At 44.9% G+C, this 19,972-nt stretch overlaps 1 protein-coding gene across 2 annotated transcripts in view; it reads right to left on the bottom strand.

Moving 5' to 3' along the window:
• The window catches only part of LOC120997661 (glypican-5-like), a 363,591-nt gene that overhangs the window by 229,564 nt on the left and 114,055 nt on the right, over positions 1-19,972 (bottom strand). For both annotated transcript variants that reach the window (XM_040427856.1, XM_040427857.1), the window contains exon 3: positions 3,266-3,960. In XM_040427856.1, coding sequence (XP_040283790.1) covers positions 3,266-3,960 — 695 coding nt within the window. The remainder of the gene's footprint in view (positions 1-3,265; positions 3,961-19,972) is intronic.

Genomic DNA, 19,972 nt, shown 5'->3' with positions numbered 1-19,972 from the left:
GAGACATGAATTTGTTCTAACAGACAGAGTGTGACGAGCATCAGAGATACAAAGAATGAGGACTTTTCATAAATGCAAACATTATTATACCCTTTGTGTCCTTGTTTCCGAAACAGCAAACTGTTTAATGATAAAACGGGATTGTAAGCAAACTCCAGATACAAAGTCTTCTAAACAGCTACAAAGTACAAAGCAACATAACCACCATAAGATATAGTAAATCTGTAAGCAGTGGATTTGGAAAAAAGTAATACTGTACCTTAAAGGGGTTATCCAACCCCAAAAATACCCTCCCAAATGCCCTGGCCCCTCACACAGATTGTACTTACCTCCCTCCCCGACTCCCGCGTCGCTTCTGATGCCCACACGACCGCCACTGCATCTCCCCATAGCGCGGATCAAAACATCCGTCGATGGGGATCAGCCCATAGCAAGCCGCAACGGGAACGGGCCTCCCTAACGTCACTCCTGTTGTGTCCTGCTGTTGGCTGCCCCCTTCCCCCGTATGTTTTGATCCGTGCAACGGGGAGATGCAGAGGCGGCCATGCAGGCATCAAAAGCAATGCGGGAGCCGGGGAGCAAGGTAAGTACAATCTGTGTGAGGGGCCTGGGCATTGGTGGAGCATTTATGGGGTTGGACAACCCCTTTAATATTGTGTTTGGACACTCTCTGCTTGTCACAAACAGTATTCACTAGGGTTGGACCTCCAGACACCTCTGGATACTAAAATGTTTCTTCTCCAGATGGAGACAGTGCCCTATTGTCTTTTGAGGGGATTTTATATGGAATAGCTTTTTCACCATATTTTTAGAATGGGCCATACAAAAAATATGGTGAACATCATAATGGGAAAAAATAAAAATTGACAATTCACCTCGCCAAAAAAAAATTTGGATAAAAATTGATCAAGAAGTCATACACACTTCAAAGTGGATCGCCCTGCAAAAAATTTTTAAGCATTAAAACACAAGGAAAACAATATAAATTTGGCATTGTTGTAATCGTACTGACCCAGAGAATGAACATAACAGGTCAGTTTTGCCAAATAGGGAACACTGTAAAAACAAAACCCATAAATCTATGGCATAATTGTGCTGTTTTTTTACAATGGAATTTTTTGCCAGCTTCACACTACAACATGTGCAATATTAAATGGTACCATTAGAAAGTGCAACTTGTCCTGCGAAAAAACAAGCCCTCATACGGCTATGTGAACAGAGAAGTAAAAAAGTTATGGCTCCTGGGAGGCAGGGAGTAAAAAGCAAAAATGGAAAATTGCAGTTTCTTGAAGGGGTTAAAACATTTAGTACAGCCAGTGAGTTATTCAATAAAATGTTTCTGCATAGCGCCACCTGCAGTTTGTTTTTTCCTTATTTCTCTGTCCACCTCGCTGAGGTTGACGCACGTGCTCAGTCTGACCCTTTAACTGCCAACAGCTGTATCTACAGTTAGAAGTTGTGAAAGTTACAGGAAAAGAGCTGCAGCAGAAGGGACACAGCCCTTGAACTGTGATGGGCAGAGAGCTGCTGCTGAAATGACACACCCCTTGCTTGGGCTGTGATACGGAGAGAGCTGCAGTAGAAAGGACACCCCCCACACACACCTGGGAAAGGATAGCTGCCAGCTGTCCGAGCTACTTGAGAAATGAATGTGGGGAGCTCTGGATCTATGTAAACTACATGGCAGGTTCTAGCTTTCTTAGAAAGAGATTGCCATGTTCTAGCTATATGATGTCTGATTTTCATTTTTTTTTACATTAGTCATGTGATAATCCCTTTAAATACATTTCTTGTTACTGGGCAACCCCTTTAAGATGCTCACACCCTGCAGTGGTCTCCCAAAATGTTTTGATTTGAACCTCAGGTTACAGTAACTACTACTGTATAAAATTATTTTATAACTTGCACATTGTAATTTATTATTACAGCCTAATACCCCTTTTACACAGCCGATAAAAACCCAAACATCGGCCTACTGAATCACTCTCCGATCTGCTAAGAAGATAATCGTCTGCTGACAGCAGATCTCTACTGGTAAACAGGATTGGCCTGCTGACAATATAATACGATGGAGCATGCCATAAGATTTTTCTCTTGGATTTGAAGAGAAATGAATTTCTCTGTATGAAATCAATGGCATATAGAGGTACAGTAAACCCCAATAGCCACTAGTATGGCCATCTAATGTCTACAGATGAGAATGTGCACTTATTGACACTTTAATTTTGATTTAGGGTCCTCTTTGAATGTCCCTGAAATATGACACAACCAAGTCATATAATATATGTAAATATAATATTAAAGGGGTTGTGCCACTAATATAAATGTATCCCCCCCCCCCAACAGAACAGACTAGTATCACTTTCCCCAAATACCACTATTTATAAAAACTGCCTTATTCTAAAGTTATTAGCCAACCATTGCACCCTGTGGGAAATCAGTTCTGATGTTCAGATGCTGTAGGTTACATCCTGCATTGGAGCAAGGGGTGTGGTTAGTGTCACATGATCTGCTGATGTCAGGACACATCTATCCTAAGGCATGATAAGACAGGAGACACATGACAAACCAGGAAGTAGGATTCAAGCATGGGGGATAAGAGAAAACTGCAAATGAGGTCAATTTGAAAAAATAAATAAATAAATAAATAAATAAATAAATAATCAAGGAGGAATGGGAGCTAGAGTAATTGATGAAAATACACTTTAGAGTGAAAAGTAGTTTATAAACGTATATAATGGTATATAATGTATACAATATTAATGTTATAATTAAAGGGATTTTCACAGTGTTTAATATTGATACCCTATCCTCAGGAATAGGTAATTAATAAAAGATTGGCAGGGGTCCTACACCAGCAGTTTGAGGAGGCCACGGCGCTCACCAGAGCTTTCCTCTCACTGCTTACCAAGTACAGTGCCACCCATTGGATAGTAGCTGTACTTGGTATTGCACAGCCGCTCAGTCTCATTCACTTGAGTATGACTGAGCTGTGCCTAGGCCATGTCACCAGTGAATGAAAAGTGACTGGCCTAAGAGGAGGCTGCAGTGCTCACCATTGTGCATTGTGGTCTCTTCCAACAGCTGATCAGTCCAGGTGCTGGGAGTTGGACCTTCGTCGATCTGATATTGACAATCTACCCTGAGGATAGGACATCAATATCAAAATCTTGGACAACCCCTTTAATATTTATAAAGGTGATGCCACTTATATATGATACATCAATAAGGCTATCATTAATACAGTTCATTGCTCCAGACTTACCATCTGTGAGAGGTAGGGTCCTTGTGACTCAGCGTAATGAATCGACTGGTCAATCACGTCCCGAATTCCTAATAGAGACTGCTCCAGATCATGCGATCCAGACATCTGATCAGCAAAGTGCTCCACCAAGTTAATGAAGTCTCTCCAGGAGCCATCTAGACTTGCTACACTGGCCAAACATCCTCTCATAACATTGAGACAGTAGCCAACACACGGTCGGATAAGAGTCAATCCCTGGCAGTGAGGACAATACTGCATCCTCACCAATGCACGTGTGCATTCCCGGGTCATTCCTGCATGCTCAGTGCTGTTGATTACTTGCTCGGCCAAACTTAATGCTTGTTTCATCATTCGGCTGGTCCACAAAGATTCTGACAAATGGACAAGCATGTCATTTGAATAGTTGCCAAAAGGGTTAATATCCTGCCTTGTCAAACGTAGACAGTCCAAGTACTCCCCTGACAATGACACTATCCCTGGATTAATGAGGTGGTTGTAGACGAGGGGGAACAGATCATCCCAAAAACGAGAGAATGCATCATCCAAGGGCATGTCGGCTCCCATAATATTAAGGGATAGGTCAGTAAATAGCTCCTTTACTGACTCGTGCGCATTTTGAGACATTGAGCGGTACTTGCTGTCAAACAAAGAAAGTGTGTTGTTTGTGGCCAAGTCAATCAAATAAGTGAATGTCTCTGAAAGAGAAAACCATAAGTAAGAGTTATTAAATGCAGCACTGTGGAATTATACATACTTTTATGATACTTAAAGGAAAATTCCCACAACCCATAGTTATCACCTATCAACAGGATTGCTGATAAATGTCTGATCGCTGGGGTCCCCACATCTGGCACGCTCGGAAATTCCTCCCCACTGTCAAGTGCTTTACCTGGCTACCTTCATCAGTCCCATAGATGCATGCTCATTTGCCATTGCATTCAAATTCCTCCTCACTGTTGCCAAGGAATGGGGAGGAATAAGGGACCTCCAGTAATCAGATTTTTATCACTTATCATGAGACTTATCCAGAATTATCTTGAGAATACTCCTTTAAGATGCTCTGTATAAAAGGAAAGCTTAATGGATATAAGATACATGAAAAATAAAAATTTTTTTGAAGATCAACCATTGCAATCAAGAAATCACCAGATTAATAACTGTTATATTAGATGAACAGTCATTACTCCCACTTATTACATACTTACATATCTGGTTCCTGGAATGTGACCAGCTATATTCTCCTCCATTCAGACATCAAACACACAATATAAATGAAAATACATCATTACTACTAAATCAATTAAACTTAAAGGGGCTATCTCAAAGTCCCTTTCAGAATGCGGGTGTGTGGTGATGCCATATTGGGGGTAGGCATGATCAGAAAAGGAATTTATAATATGAAATGATGGCCATTCTGGTTCACCACCCTCTGTCATGTCCAGATAACTTAAAGGGAAACTGTCAGATAATTTTCTTAACTCAAACAGCTTGAATTGCATTGTAGTTCATATACACAGTTCATAAATGGTACCTTTGTTTCCCTTCTCTGCCACTGTAATGCTGAAAAAACTAACTTTGAAGCAATGTGCTAATGAGCTCACAAGTGCCCAGAGGGGCAGAGCTTTCTATTACTGCAAGTGCCCAAGCACGTCTCTGCTCCTAAAATGTCGTGACTGTGCACATCACCATCGGGCCTGGGCATACACTGTGCAATACCCTATTCCATTTCTGGTTACACTATTTTGCCCCAGTAAACGGTGCATGTGCAGACAGATCACTGATGCAACTGTCCAGGACCAGAGATTATGTGCGCAGGAGCATCACACCATCACAGTATGCAGGAGCATCATACCATCACACCATCACAGTGCTCAGGAGAATCACACCATCACAGTGTGCAGGAGCATCACACCATCACAGTGCTCAGGAGCATCACACCATCACAGTGCTCAGGATCATCACACCATCACAGTGCTCAGGAGCATCACACCATCACAGTGCTCAGGAGCATCACACCATCACAGTGCTCACTGCTCAGGAGCATCACACCATCACAGTGCTCATGAGCATCACACCATCACAGTGTGCAGGAGCATCACACCATCACAGTGTGCAGGAGCATCACACCATCACAGTGTGCAGGAGCATCACACCATCACAGTGTGCAGGAGCATCACACCATCACAGTGTGCAGGAGCATAACACCATCACAGTATGCAGGAGCATCACACCATCACAGTGTGCAGGAGCATCACACCATCACAGTGTGCAGGAGCATCACACCATCACAGTGTGCAGGAGCATCACACCATCACAGTGCTCACTGCTCAGGAGCATCACACCATCACAGTGCTCATGAGCATCACACCATCACAGTGTGCAGGAGCATCACACCATCACAGTGTGCAGGAGCATCACACCATCACAGTATGCAGGAGCATCACACCATCACAGTATGCAGGAGCATCACACCATAACAGTGCTCATGAGCATCACACCATCACAGTGCTCAGGAGCATCACACCATCACAGTGCTCAGGAGCATCACACCATCACAGTGTGCAGGAGCATCACACCATCACAGTGCTCAGGAGCATCACACCATCACAGTGCTCAGGAGCATCATACCAAAACAGTGCTCAGGAGCATCACACCATCACAGTGCTCAGGAGCATCACACCATCACAGCCACAGAAAAATGAAACAAAGGAACCATTTGAGAACAGAACTACAATGAGATTCAAGCAGTTTGAGCTGAGAAAATTAGCTAACAGTCAACAGACTCCTTTTAACTGAACATACAGTGTATGGACAGGGGAGGTCATCGAAAGAACCCTGAAGTGTCAACTTTCAAGTTTCAGCATCATGAGAACTTTACAGTCTACAGTACATGTCTATTTACTGAACTGATAGCCGGATAGAGTTCATGAATTTATAACCACATTACAACCAAATTCCAAGAATTCTGTCTTAGTTGGCAACTTGACTGACCAGCACGGTCTGCCCAATAATACTGGGACTACTGGCTTGCATGGTCCAAAAGCTTCTCTTCCAATAACAAAAAAAAAAAAAGATTGATTCTCCAGTCTCTTGCCAAAGCAGTCTGAACGAGTACGACTACAATGTCTGCATTTATGTCTTTACCCTCTAAATGGATGAGGTAATAAGATGTTCTACTTTAATTTGTCAGACACATTCCTTGCCTGTTGACCTTCGAAATATACTGCATCCGAATTACAGATCAGATGTTTTAACAAGCTATGAATAGAATTTAGAAATGAATGATTAAAGAATAACTGATGAGAGGTATTACAATTAATGATGGCTGGCAGAAAGATTTCCCCTATGAGCACTTATGAGGATTCAGCAGAAGATCCTTTTCTTCTCATTGCCAAGCGGCTACAGATGTTTGGATTTACCATTCCTATATGGTCTACTGGCTCTTAGCCCGAAACAGCTATGATCTTCTGGAAGATGAGGATACACCATGTCACATGATATAATTTCTTAAAGCAATACATCATTGTCTTGTTATATAGCCTGACAATTGTAATCCTCCTGTTATAATATCATCCTGAAATGCTGGGTTCTGGCAGAGGAGGATGTAATATAATATTCACAGTTGAGATATTCCATTATATTAGAATGCCTTTTTGCATAGTTTATCACTACACTGTATATAGTAAAGGATTTTCCTTAAAAAATATATTTATCTTCTATTGACAGAATACCAATCGCTAATACAGGGATACCAAGTCTCCCATTTCTCCCCACCATCACAATTGCAGTAAGAAGTTTGCATAGAGCTCTGAACTCTACAAACTCTATGGGAATCAAGGCTACAATAAACCATACTAATCAATAGTCTCTTAATTGCCTTGCAATGGTGTGATTGTTGTGATGGCCAATGTGCGTTGGCCAGGTTTTAGGTGGTCCCCAATGCCATGCTTGGTCTGCGGACACTGTCATGGTGTCACTACGTGTTGCTGCCCTCCGGAGGGGATGGTATGGCATGGTGCACCCCTATGTAAAATAAGTCCAGAGAGTCAGGGTTTGCAGTAAACCAGTGCGCTTCTTTACTGGAGGAACTGAAGTGCAAAACAATACAGGCAGTGGACTGAACTGGCTTCTCCAGTCTCCCCTCTAATAGCAGAATGTTCTGTGCCGAGGAAAAGCCTGAGCTAGCTGTCCTCCTCTTTGTTAGAAGGCTGGTGCCCTGGCCAAAGGACTATTGGCCCATGGTCTGTGGCTCAGTCATCTGACTGGCTCTCTGGTCAAAGGCTTGTGATCCAGAGTCTGTGGCAGGATATCCTCATCTCAGCATCTTCTTTTGGTCACTCATGCAGTCTGGCAGAGTCTCTCCTGCTGGTCCCTATCTGCAGACAACTAGGGGCTAAGACTGCTCTACCTTTATACAGTTTCCAGCTGACCTAGAAACTTCTAGCGGGAGGAGTGAAGCTGGAGAATCACAGCCTAAAGGAAACAATGTTGCAGTTCAAGGCTACCATAGACTTTTATTGAGCCTCAATAACATTCAATGGGAGTGACTAAGTAGTTTTAACTAAACAACAGTCTTACAGAGGTAAACCAGAAGGTCAAAGGTTTACTGTGTCTCGTCTTTCCCTCCAAAACTCAGCTCTGCATAATCCTATCTGACAGCAGTGGAAAATTACTAGCTTCTCAGTGCACAGACTAAAAATGACCAGAGTCTCTTATTATTTACTGCCTGTGCCTTAACCCTTTCCACAATTCAGTGCAAATAAAAAGAATATATCGTATGAAACGCAATTCAACAGTATAAAACAGTATAATTGCAACTATGGCATAAATTACAGTGTACTTCAACCCTTAACAGTGCACTAAAGTAGTGGGTTGATGGCTTTGCATAGCAGCTATAGGGGTAAATGTCCACAAACCTCCAGACTCCAAAGTACCCTTGCTCGAGGACAATACAAATTAATTCTTGTCATAGCTTAGCTTTTGGGGGTGAAATGTTGGAGATGCTCACAGGCCCCAGTGCCTTTGGGGTACCAAAGGTCTTTTAATCACATTTATATGATTTGGGGAGTAAAATATCTTCTTTTCAAATGTTTTTATTTATGGTTGACATAAGAAAGAATAACATACATTTTTTATGACATGTCTCTGATGATGGTCTTAATATAAGCAAATAGAGCAATATAATAAAGTCATTTCGTCAATCTTCCGACTTCCGTCGGTTTCTTTTTTAGAGCAAATAAAACAACATTAGCCCAACTCACTCATCTCCTCCTCATATTCAGTACATATAAAATGTAAACATGCATGCGTCGCGCAGGGATCCCCATTGAGCACTCAGATTAAATCACATCCCTGATATAGGCGGGTCATTTGCTAGGAGTCGTGTCTGATACCATGAGGTGAGCTGGAAGCATTCCTGAATAGATCTCTTAACCTGGAGGGGCAATATATCTATAAAACTCTCCCAGCACGCAAAAAAATGCTTCACGCGAGTCTCCTTTTTTGAAGACGCCTCTACCCAGTCCATCCTTATTAACCCTTTCCCGACTGCAATCTGTATATATACGTGATAGCTGCACATGCCCCGTGCAGCTATCACGTCTATAAACGTCAAGACAGTTCTTTAATCCAAGCGCTGCAAAGCGCTTGGATTAAAGCTTCTGCCCCCGCACTGCTGCTGTCACGGACAGCATACAGTTCAGTAATGCCGGCAAGGGACCAATCAGAGTGGCCCCTTGCCGACAATCGATCCGATTGGTTAGTCTGTGCAGACTAACCAATCGGATCGCTGCAGTGGAAAAAATGCCGGTTTCAGGCTCTGATCTGCGCTCTGCAGATCACAGCCTGAAATCAGGTAGTGTCTCTGTGGCCCCCAATCTGTGCCCCTTTCCTGTGCCCCCCGATCTGTGCTCCTCCAACACCCCCCTGTGCGCGCCTGCCCCTGATGAAGTAGTTTCCCCGCCCGATCCATATTTATGTAGTCCCTCCCTGATGCGGTCCGCCCCATGCTGTCTCCCCGCCCCTCCTGCCCCAGCCTCCCTCACCCTCAAGGTTAGCCGCCGTACCCCAATACAACCCCCCCCCCATTCCAGCGCTGCCCCCGATCCTGTGCCCCCGCTGTGTGTGATGGCGGCGGCTCCATTCCTGAGCCGCCGCCATCAGCAGCGAGTGTCAGCTCTATGCTGACACTCTGCTGTAACCCCATAGATGCTGCGGTTGCAGCATCCATGGGGTTAATAGAGGGAGGGAGCTCCCTCTCTGAACCATCGGGGCTGCAGCGCTGATAGCAGCGCCCGATGGTTGCCATGGCAACCGGACGCTTTGCAAAGGCGTCCGGTTGCCATGGCAAAGGCATCTGGTGCTGCCACCTACAGGGCATCTAATAGTATTATACTTTGCAATGCAAGAGCATTGCAAAGTATAGTACAGCCATCAGCCCCATTGGATCTTCATGATCCAAGAGGGACTTGATAAAAAAGGAAAGTGAAAATAATAAAAATGAAAAATAAATAAATAAAAATGTAAATTAAAAAAAGAAATTGCCTTTTCCTATAAAAAAAAATAAAAAAATAAAATACACAAATTAGGTGTCACCGCGTCCGTAACGACCGTCTCTATAAATATATCACATGATAGACCCAGTCCGATAAACACTATTAAAAAAAAATAAAAAAAACTGTGCCAAAAAAAGCTATTTTTGTCACCTTACATCACAAATAGTGCAACAGCAAGCGATAAAAAAGGCTTATGACCCCCAAAATAGTACCAATTAAACCGTCACCTCATCCCGCAAAACATGATACCCTATTTAATACAATCGCCCAAAAAATATAAAAGCTATGGCTCTCAGACTATGGAGACACTAAAACATAATTTTTTTGGTTTCAGAAATGCTATTATTGTGTAAAACTTAAATAAATAAGAAAAAGTATACATATTAGGTATTGCCACATCCGTAACGATCTTCTCTATAAAACTATCACATGACCTAACTCCTCAGATGAACGCTGTAAAAATAAATAAATGAAAGCTGTTCCAAAACAGCCAATTTTTTGGTCACCTTGCCATATAAAGTGTAATAATGAATGATCAAAAAATCCTATGTACCCAAAAATGGTACCAATTAAAACCTCAACACTTTCTGCAAAAAACGAGCCCTTGCACAAGACGATCGGCAGAAAAATAAAAAACATATGGCGTTCAGAAAACCAATCCAGCAAAATCTGCCTTCCAAAAACCGTATGGCATTCCTTTCCTTCTGCGCCCTGCCGTGTGCCCGTACAGCAGTTTACGACCACATGTGGGGTGTTTCTGTAAACCGCGGAATCAGGGTAATAAATATTGAGTTTTGTTTGGCTGTTAACCCTCAATGTGTTAAATAAAAAAATGCAATAAAATGGAAAATCTGCCAAAAATGTGAAATTTAGAAATTTCATCTCCATTTTCCTTTAATTCTTGTGGAACACCTAAAGGGTTAAAAAAGTTTGTAAAATCAGTTTTGAGTAACTTGAGGGGTGTAGTTTTTGCAATGGGGTCATTTATGGGGGTATCCACTATGTAGGCCCCACAAAGTGACTTCAGACCTGAACTGGTCCTTATAAAGTGGGTTTTGGAAATTTTCTTAAAAATTTTAAGAATTGCTTCTAAACTTCTAAGCCTTCTAACGTCCTAAAAAAATAAAATGACATTTCCAAAATGATGCCAACATAAAGTAGACATATGGGAAATGTTAAGTAATAAATATTTTATTAGATATGACTTTCTGTTTTAGAAGCAGAGAAATTGAAATTTGTAAAATTGTGAATTTTTCAAAATTTTGGGTACATTTTGGATTTTTTCATAAATAAAGGTGAAATATATTGACTCAAATATATGACTATCATGAAGTACAATATGTCACGAGAAAACAATCTCAGAATGGTTTGGATAAGTAAAAGTGTTCCAAAGCTATTACCACATAAAGTGACGCATGTCAGATTTGTAAATTTTGACCTGGACATTAGGGCATCAATGACCCTTGGTCACGAAAGGGTTAAGAAGGAGAGTTTCTCAAGAAATAACTTAAATGGTGGGGGTCTTGGATCGATCCATGTATGGAGGATGGTCTGGACCGCTGCTGCTGCTATTAGACATAGTAGTTTGCGCCTGCCAGGGGTACACCGCGTTATGATCAATCAATATATCAAAAAATGGCCCATATAGAGTCCAAAGGTGCTGCTGACGTCAGATGGGTGGTGGTAAATGTGTGTATTTTACCCCAAAAGGATTGTATCACCGGCATAGCCATAAGCAATGAAAAATGTCCACTCCCGCCTCTTTACAACGGAAGCAGCTATCCGATTCAAAGACACCCATACGATGGCCCCGTACCGAAGATGCCTGGTGATAAATCTGCAGGGTCATCTCCCGGTAGCGACTGGACGGCAGGTAGCGGAGGTTGCATTCCAGGGCCTAATATAAGGTGGATATCGTCAGTTGTGGGATATCGCTGAGCCACTTAGTTATTGCCCATTGCCCTTGACTATAATCTAGAGGGGCATTAAAAAATTTACAGTAACTGATGGCATGTCTCCTTAAGGTAGGAGTATGTTTGAGAGAGGCCTGTAGAGCTGGACTCCATTCTCGAGGGGTAAGGGTGGGTAGTAACTTCTGAAGATAACTGCTGGTTTGTAGGTAAGGAAGAAAACTGAACTTAATGGTAGGGTATTTAGTTTTGAGAATTTCAAATGACAGAATCTTGTGCGTGGTGTAGTCCACCAAGTGGCTGAGCAAAGTTATTCCTCCCTTATGCCATTCTGAAAAATCTCTATGTGGTGACCCAATTTGGAAATGTGGGTTAACTAAGAGGGTCATATGTAATGACTTGGGGGGTGTAAATTTTTGAGAATTCTCATTTTTTTGCCATGCCCACCAAGTGGACATTAACAAAATGTTTTCCCTGGCTCGTTCTGGGATCTCTACCATTGGGGTATGGAGTAAGTTAGGAAGGGCTAGTCCGGGTATAAAGGCCTGTTCCTGACCCTATTTGAGAACATGGACGTGTGGTGTAACCAATCTATAGCAATTCTCATGAGAGCTGCGATGTTATAAGACCTTATGTTAGGAGAATTCAACCCCTCTATTCAAACTAGGCTGTTGTAGGACGATATAAGGTATGTTAATGTAGGGATGATCTCAGTGTTAAGCATTTTGTAGTATTCGTTACAGAGTCCGTCAGGACCAGGGGCTTTGTTATTGGGCGAGGAGGAAATCACATTTCGTACCTCAGCCTCTGTAATAGTCGCATCTAGGACTGATTGTTGTTCCTCCGTAAGGGTAGAGAGAGCCAGAGAATCGAGCAAGGCGGCTATTTTGTCCGGGTCTGTTGGATTAGCCCTGTATAAATCCTCGTAATACGAGTGAAATATATCTCTGATCTTTCCTATCTCAGTAGTAGTATCCATAGAGGGAGGATCATATAAGGAGTAAATGTAGGTATGTTTAGTGCGGTTTTGGGTTAGACGTGCCAGGAGACGGTTTATTTGCCTCCCTATAATATTTGTTCTGATCCAGTCGGGTCAGCCAAATTGCCTGACTCTGGATGAATGATTCTAGTATCTGTTTAGTTTCTTCATATAATTGTTTGGTGTGGGAGGAAGGGGAATAAATATATGACTGTTGGGATGTAAGCAGATTTTTATGCAGAGAATTTTTCTGCCGCTTTTTTGCGTTTCAATCGAGTGTAATTGATGATGTGTCCTCTAAGGACTGCCCTGGGGGTTGTCCACAGGAGAGGAAGATTATCTAGGTGTTCAATGTTATCATCTACAAAATTAGTCCAGTGTAATTTAAGGTAGTCCTGGAATTCGTCCGACTTATATAGACATGTGGGAAATTTCCATAGCCTAGTTCTAATTTGAGATTCTAGGGCTTGTATAGTCATGGTGATGGGCGCATGATCTGAAATTGCAATCACCAGAATCGAGGTGTCGTGAATAGTGTGGAAAAGGGAAGTTGATATTAATAAATAATCAAGTCTTGTATAGGCGCGGCAGACGCCGCATTTGTGTGAGGGGAGGCGCCAGCAGGACTACAAAAGGTAGGAGCAGCGAGCTCCCGAGTGACGCGGTCTTCAGCTACAGCTGACGTCACTTCCGGGTTTCTCCTGCTCCTATTCTTGCTCCGGCGTCGGCGTGGTACGCGATCCCCCGATACTTCCTCCAGTGGGTAAGTATAGGGCCGGCAATCGAAGCGAGGGACCATACATCGGTACACACGGAGGGTAAGTGGGGTAGGGGGGCGGCACGGCACAGGCACTAGCTGACACATCGTACTCACCAGCAGCAGCCGGACCACTGGCACGCACGCCCGGTCCTTGCGGCGCATCAGCCGCCTCCTCACATGTGTTTCTATCAACAGGTTGTTGCTAAGTGGCAGTTCGGCAGCCCCATCAAAGCAGCGCTATTTTGTGTGAAAGGTATGGTCTGGGGTTGGTAGGGCTGTGGCACCGCAGTTATGAGAGGCTCATCAAGCGCAACTTTTTCATTACAGGGCGCCTGCTCAGGGATAATTGAAGGTAAAAAAAAAAAATTAAAAAAAAAAAATTAAAAAAAGTGGTTGTTACCTATGGGAGATAAAGGGGGGGGGGGGGGAAGAAGTGTCAGTGACGTGACATTCCTGCTGCATGATAGTGGGGCAAAAGACAAATCCATGAGGGGCAGTATGGCCTGGGTGCCCCCCTCATCGCTGGGGCACTAGTCTCGTATCTTTAGGCTCACGTGTCTGTCCTCTGAGTATGCGCCTCACGCACGTGCGCAGATCCGTCACGCCTTCGGATCCAAAGGTCAAAGCCCTGTCACGTCTTCAGGCACCAGTAGTCCATTACGCACGCAGGACACGACTTAAGTCCTGTCACGACTACAGGCAAGCATCAGTTCCACACGGTCTTGGACACAAATTAAGCCCTGTCACGTCTACAGGCAGACTCGGTCCTTCACGTCCAAGGACTCCGCTAAAGTCCTGTCACGACTACAGGCATACGTGCATGTATGTATGTACATATATATATATATGTGTAGGGGGTACGTATGTATATGTATATGTATGTATATGCGTAGAAAAAAATAAAATAAAAATACATTCATGCATCAATTCATGTCACGTCGCATCCATTTCAGCCATACAAAGGTCACCCCAGTCACGAGGTTCCAGGGCATGCATTGCATTCAATGTCACCATCTAGTCTGGGCGCACGGGTAGAATCCCACAGGTGATTAGTTCCGGGTACACCAGTGCATGCAGGTGGACACTCTGGGCAACAGGGCCTTCATGTCTTCACAATATCTTAGATGGAACCAGCGCAGGACCAGAGGAGCCAAGGCACGGTCGATTCCCAGAGAAGTCTCGACCTGATGTCTGACAGGGAGCACTCCCAGTCCCTCAGAGCCTGGACCATTCCAAAACTATCGGCCGAGCTCCTGCGTAGAGGCATCCCCTTTCCCGCATCAGCCAGGAAGGCAGAACTGTATTGTCTCCTCCAGGCGGATTCGGGCCCCAGCCAAGACGTGGTTACAATGAATACCATTCAAACTTCCATTAGTCAGCTGCACGCTGTCATAAATAACATGGCCTCATCCATGTCCAGCTTTCAGACCAGACTTGAAGTTGTTGAAAGCAGGGCTTCCAATCCCATTGACGACAGCCAGGGTCCGGTGGTTCCATCTACTTCCGCCGGCTTGGGCGTCCACACCCCACCCGTTTTCCCCAGCATATCCCCGTCTCACTTCATTCCTGCCACTCTGAGGAAGGACATCCTCGAGGGTAAGGACATCAATTTAGCCTCCTTACTTATTGCTACCCACGAAGTCCCTGATAACAAAACGATCGCATGCGGCGAAGTGTCAGTAATATTGAAATCCAGAGACAATCGATTAAACAGGAAGCTCAGTGTCATCGAATTTGTTTTGGCATTTAGCCTATACAGAGACGTCATCTGTACGGTATCCCCAACACGCAGAGAGGAGTTGGATCTGTACCTCTACAAGGTGGCGGAACTGGGTCACAAGTATGGGGGCACTGCCTTCTATGAATATCACCGCTCATTCTCCGCCAAAGCGGCTGCAATGCTTACCCAGTTCCGGCATACTGTAGATTGGGCAGTCGTGGACACTGAGCTGTTCTGTCGGCACTTCGCCGGGCAGAAGTCACCGGCATGCGTCAATTGTGGGTCTTATTCCCATGCAGAAGAATGGTGCACCAATGCCAGCACGCGACTCGACGTTCCCATCCCAAAAAACGCCCCGGAGGCATTTCCGTCTAAAGCAGGCACGGGGGTGGACAAGTTAGGTCGGCCCATCAGATACTTGGGGAAGTCGCAGATATGCAACAATTTTAATGCTGGCAGCTGTTTCTACAATCAGTGCCGCCTGTTGCATCTGTGCGCTAATTGCTACAGGGCACATCCCCGCATTGCTTGCCCACAGAAAGGTCACAACCCCGCATGACTAAGCAGGGTAAACATCGATATGCTCGCGTGTCACCTGACAGGTCATCCCGACCTAGCTTGGGTCAGGTTTGTCATCAATGGCTGTTCATCAGGGTTTCATACAGGACAGGTCGCCATTCCCCAGGCTTCGTTTGAATGTAGGAACTTCCAATCTGCATTAAACAACCCCGAGGTAGTGTCACTACTGATCCAGGCCGAACTAGCCAAGGGATACCTCATCGGTCCATTCTCCATACCCCCGTTTGAAATCTTCAGGATCAACCCCATAGGGGTAGTCACCGGGAAGTTTAATAATAAACAAAGATTGATCTATGACTTGTCAGCGCCCCATTCTTTATCCATACCAAGTCTTAACTCGCTCATTCCAGCAGAAGAGTTCACGATGAAATATTCCTCCATAGACGAAGCCATCCAGGTTATTCTGTCCTTAGGTGCACGGGCGTGGCTATCCAAAGCTGACATCACGGATGCCTTCAAACTCCTTCCCATATCACCGCAGTTATGGCAATGGCACGGGGTCAAATGGGAGGGCTGTTATTATTTCGCCAACAAATTAACATTCGGGTCTAGATCCAGTCCATGGCTTTTCGATCAATTCGCCAGGGGCCTACACTGGATCTTGCAGCACAAATTCCACGCTTTCCACGTCATACATTACTTAGACGATTTCCTGTTGATTGAACCCCCGTCACGACCACCGGTAGACCTCGATACCCTGATGCAAGTTTTTAGGGAACTCCAAGTACCAGTGGCTGATAACAAAACAGATGGGCCCAGCACTAGGATCACCTTCTTAGGAATCCAGCTAGACACCGCGTCTGGTCAGGCCAGTCTACCAGCAGATAAGCTGTCTAGAATAAAAACGGCGGTGCGCAACTTGCTTCAAGAGGGGGTCACGTCCAGGGTCAATCTGCAAAGCGTTCTGGGGATGCTCATTTTCGCCATGAGGATTATTCCCCAGGGCAGATCCTTCATCTCCAGACTCCTGCGCTTGTTGCCAGAGGCAGCGGATCAGAAATCGATCATCTATCTCGACCACCAGGCCAAGGCAGATCTGGTCATGTGGGATCGGTTTCTGACACACTGGAACGGAGTCTCTTTGTTCATACCCAAAGTCTCCAACAATTCCCCTGTCGTACACACAGACACTTCATCTTCGGTGGGGTTTGCGGCTATTTATGGGGAGCACTGGATAGCTAGCGCTTGGCCGGCAGAGGTATCCCGCATACCGGGGTTTTCAGGCTCATCACCTCTATTCGAGATTTACCCCATAGTCGCCGCAGCGCAGACCTGGGGTAGTCAGTGGTCCAATAAAACGGTATTAATCATATCTGATAACATGGTAGTGGTCGATCTAGTCAACAAAGGGAGATCGGCATCCGTGCAGGTCATGGCCTTCCTAAGGCGCTTCGTGTGGTTGGCGTTACAACATAATTTCAACTATGAAGTAGCGCACATTGCTGGGAAGGCTAATCTGGCCGCCGACGCGCTGTCAAGACTTAACATACAATCTTTCTTCCAGGTTTCTCCAGACGCAGACCCATGCCCGACTCCAACACCAGCTCACAGCCTTCTCCACATGGATTGAGGCAGCACTTGGAAGTGGCTAGGTCACTCATCAATCAGTCCCTCTCCAAAAACACACAGAGGAATTATAACACCGCCTGGGGACATTTCAGCACGTTCAAACACCTATTTCCTCAGGCTCACTTAGATCATGTGTCTTACATCCTAGCATTCATAGCATACTGCCATAAGACCCTTAAATTATCCCACAGCACCATCAAGCTATACTTAACTGGCGTCCAGCATTTCTGGTACAGCATGTACCCCGACAGGCCATCGTTATTTTTGGCACACCCCATTAAAGCCATCCTCAAGGGTATTCAATACACTACGGTTAGACCCAAAGCTTCACGAGAACCCATCACTGGGGAAATCTTCAAATCCCTGTCGCACATGTTAGATAACGAACCTTTCGGACACCATACCAGTCTACTCATCAAAACAGCAATGTATCTCAGCTTCTATGGTTTCCTACGCCCAGGAGAGTTCACATGCCCAGGCTCCTCCCCCGGGTACCTCCAGAAGGGACATCTTGTCCAGGTAGGTTCCGCTTTCTCTCTCACCCTGCCGCATTCTAAAACTGCTCGGTAGCGCACATTGCTGGGAAGGCTAATCTGGCCGCCGACGCGCTGTCAAGACTTAACATACAATCTTTCTTCCAGGTTTCTCCAGACGCAGACCCATGCCCGACTCCAACACCAGCTCACAGCCTTCTCCACATGGATTGAGGCAGCACTTGGAAGTGGCTAGGTCACTCATCAATCAGTCCCTCTCCAAAAACACACAGAGGAATTATAACACCGCCTGGGGACATTTCAGCACGTTCAAACACCTATTTCCTCAGGCTCACTTAGATCATGTGTCTTACATCCTAGCATTCATAGCATACTGCCATAAGACCCTTAAATTATCCCACAGCACCATCAAGCTATACTTAACTGGCGTCCAGCATTTCTGGTACAGCATGTACCCCGACAGGCCATCGTTATTTTTGGCACACCCCATTAAAGCCATCCTCAAGGGTATTCAATACACTACGGTTAGACCCAAAGCTTCACGAGAACCCATCACTGGGGAAATCTTCAAATCCCTGTCGCACATGTTAGATAACGAACCTTTCGGACACCATACCAGTCTACTCATCAAAACAGCAATGTATCTCAGCTTCTATGGTTTCCTACGCCCAGGAGAGTTCACATGCCCAGGCTCCTCCCCCGGGTACCTCCAGAAGGGACATCTTGTCCAGGTAGGTTCCGCTTTCTCTCTCACCCTGCCGCATTCTAAAACTGCTCGGCCGGGGGAAACCGTAGAGGTGAGATATTTTCCAACCGGCAATGCCTGGTGCCCGGTAGCGGTCCTACGGGAATGGGCTGACACCATCATTCAGGCCCCAGCCCAATCTCCCCTACTAGCGTTTGGCTCCGTGCCACTCAGCATTCAAGTCTTCCTAAAGCACGTCCGGATCCTCCTCTCCAAGGTAAAGGTAAACCCGCGCTCTATCACAGGGCATTCCTTTAGGATAGGCGCAGCATCCGCAGCTTCAAAAAACGGCACCCCGGAGCACATCATAAAGAAACTAGGTCGGTGGCAGAGTTCATGCTATACCAGGTACATTCCCAATCCACGCTCCGAAATGTCTTGTGCTTTTCAGAAAATATTACTGTAAATCTGTAACACGAATTCTTGGTACCATCCGTGTCTCACGCGTCATTTTTGGCCCTCTTTAGGCTTTCCTTACAGGAGCAGTTCCGCCACACCCCACTGCAAGGTTAGGGCTCTTCATCTGCTAGCCGATCCGATCACAAGTATAGGCGCGGCAGACGCCGCATTTGTGTGAGGGGAGGCGCCAGCAGGACTACAAAAGGTAGGAGCAGCGAGCTCCCGAGTGACGCGGTCTTCAGCTACAGCTGACCCTCCCACCCACAGCCCTCAACTCACACATCCTCCTTTCAAGGTGGCCCTCTTTAGGCTTTCCTTACAGAAGCAGTTCCGCCACACCCCACTGCAAGGTTAGGGCTCTTCATCTGCTAGCCGATCCGATCACAAGAAAAGCTAGCATGTGCTGCCGAATAAAAAGTATATTCTCGGGAGGTAATGTGATGAATTCTCCACGGGTCGCATGAAGAGACCGCTTCCATTAAATTAATGAGGTCTCTGGAAGACAGCCTAAGTGTTGTTTGTGAAGCAGAATTGTCTAAAGTGGGATAGATGGTAGTATTAAAATCGCCTCCAATAATTAGATTAAGATCTGCTCTAGGTAGGAGAAGGGCCTGGAGTCTGGCGAAAAAATCTATGTTTGTCTGATTAGGGGCATATATGTTTAAAAGAGTGTATGACTTCCCCACTATTTGTATTCGGAGCAGTATATATATATATATATATATATATATACATACACACACACACAATATCTTCTTATGCACCTTTAATGGCATGAGGAGTCGATGATATACAAGTAGGCCCATCTGGATTTGCTTCTTGCCTAATAGACTGTTCATAAGTTAAAATTATGCAAACCTAATTCTACTGAATAACCATAGGTTCTGAATTCAGAAAATGACCTTTAGCATCAAAGAGACCTCAACGCATTGACATTTACAAGAATGCTGATATTTCACCTTTCCATGACAAGGTCACCCAGATAACAGAACAGACCC

This window comes from Bufo bufo, chromosome 4, assembly GCF_905171765.1.
Source record: "Bufo bufo chromosome 4, aBufBuf1.1, whole genome shotgun sequence".
Classification (NCBI taxonomy): Eukaryota; Metazoa; Chordata; class Amphibia; order Anura; family Bufonidae; genus Bufo; species Bufo bufo.
This window is presented reverse-complemented; position numbering and strand designations above follow the sequence as displayed.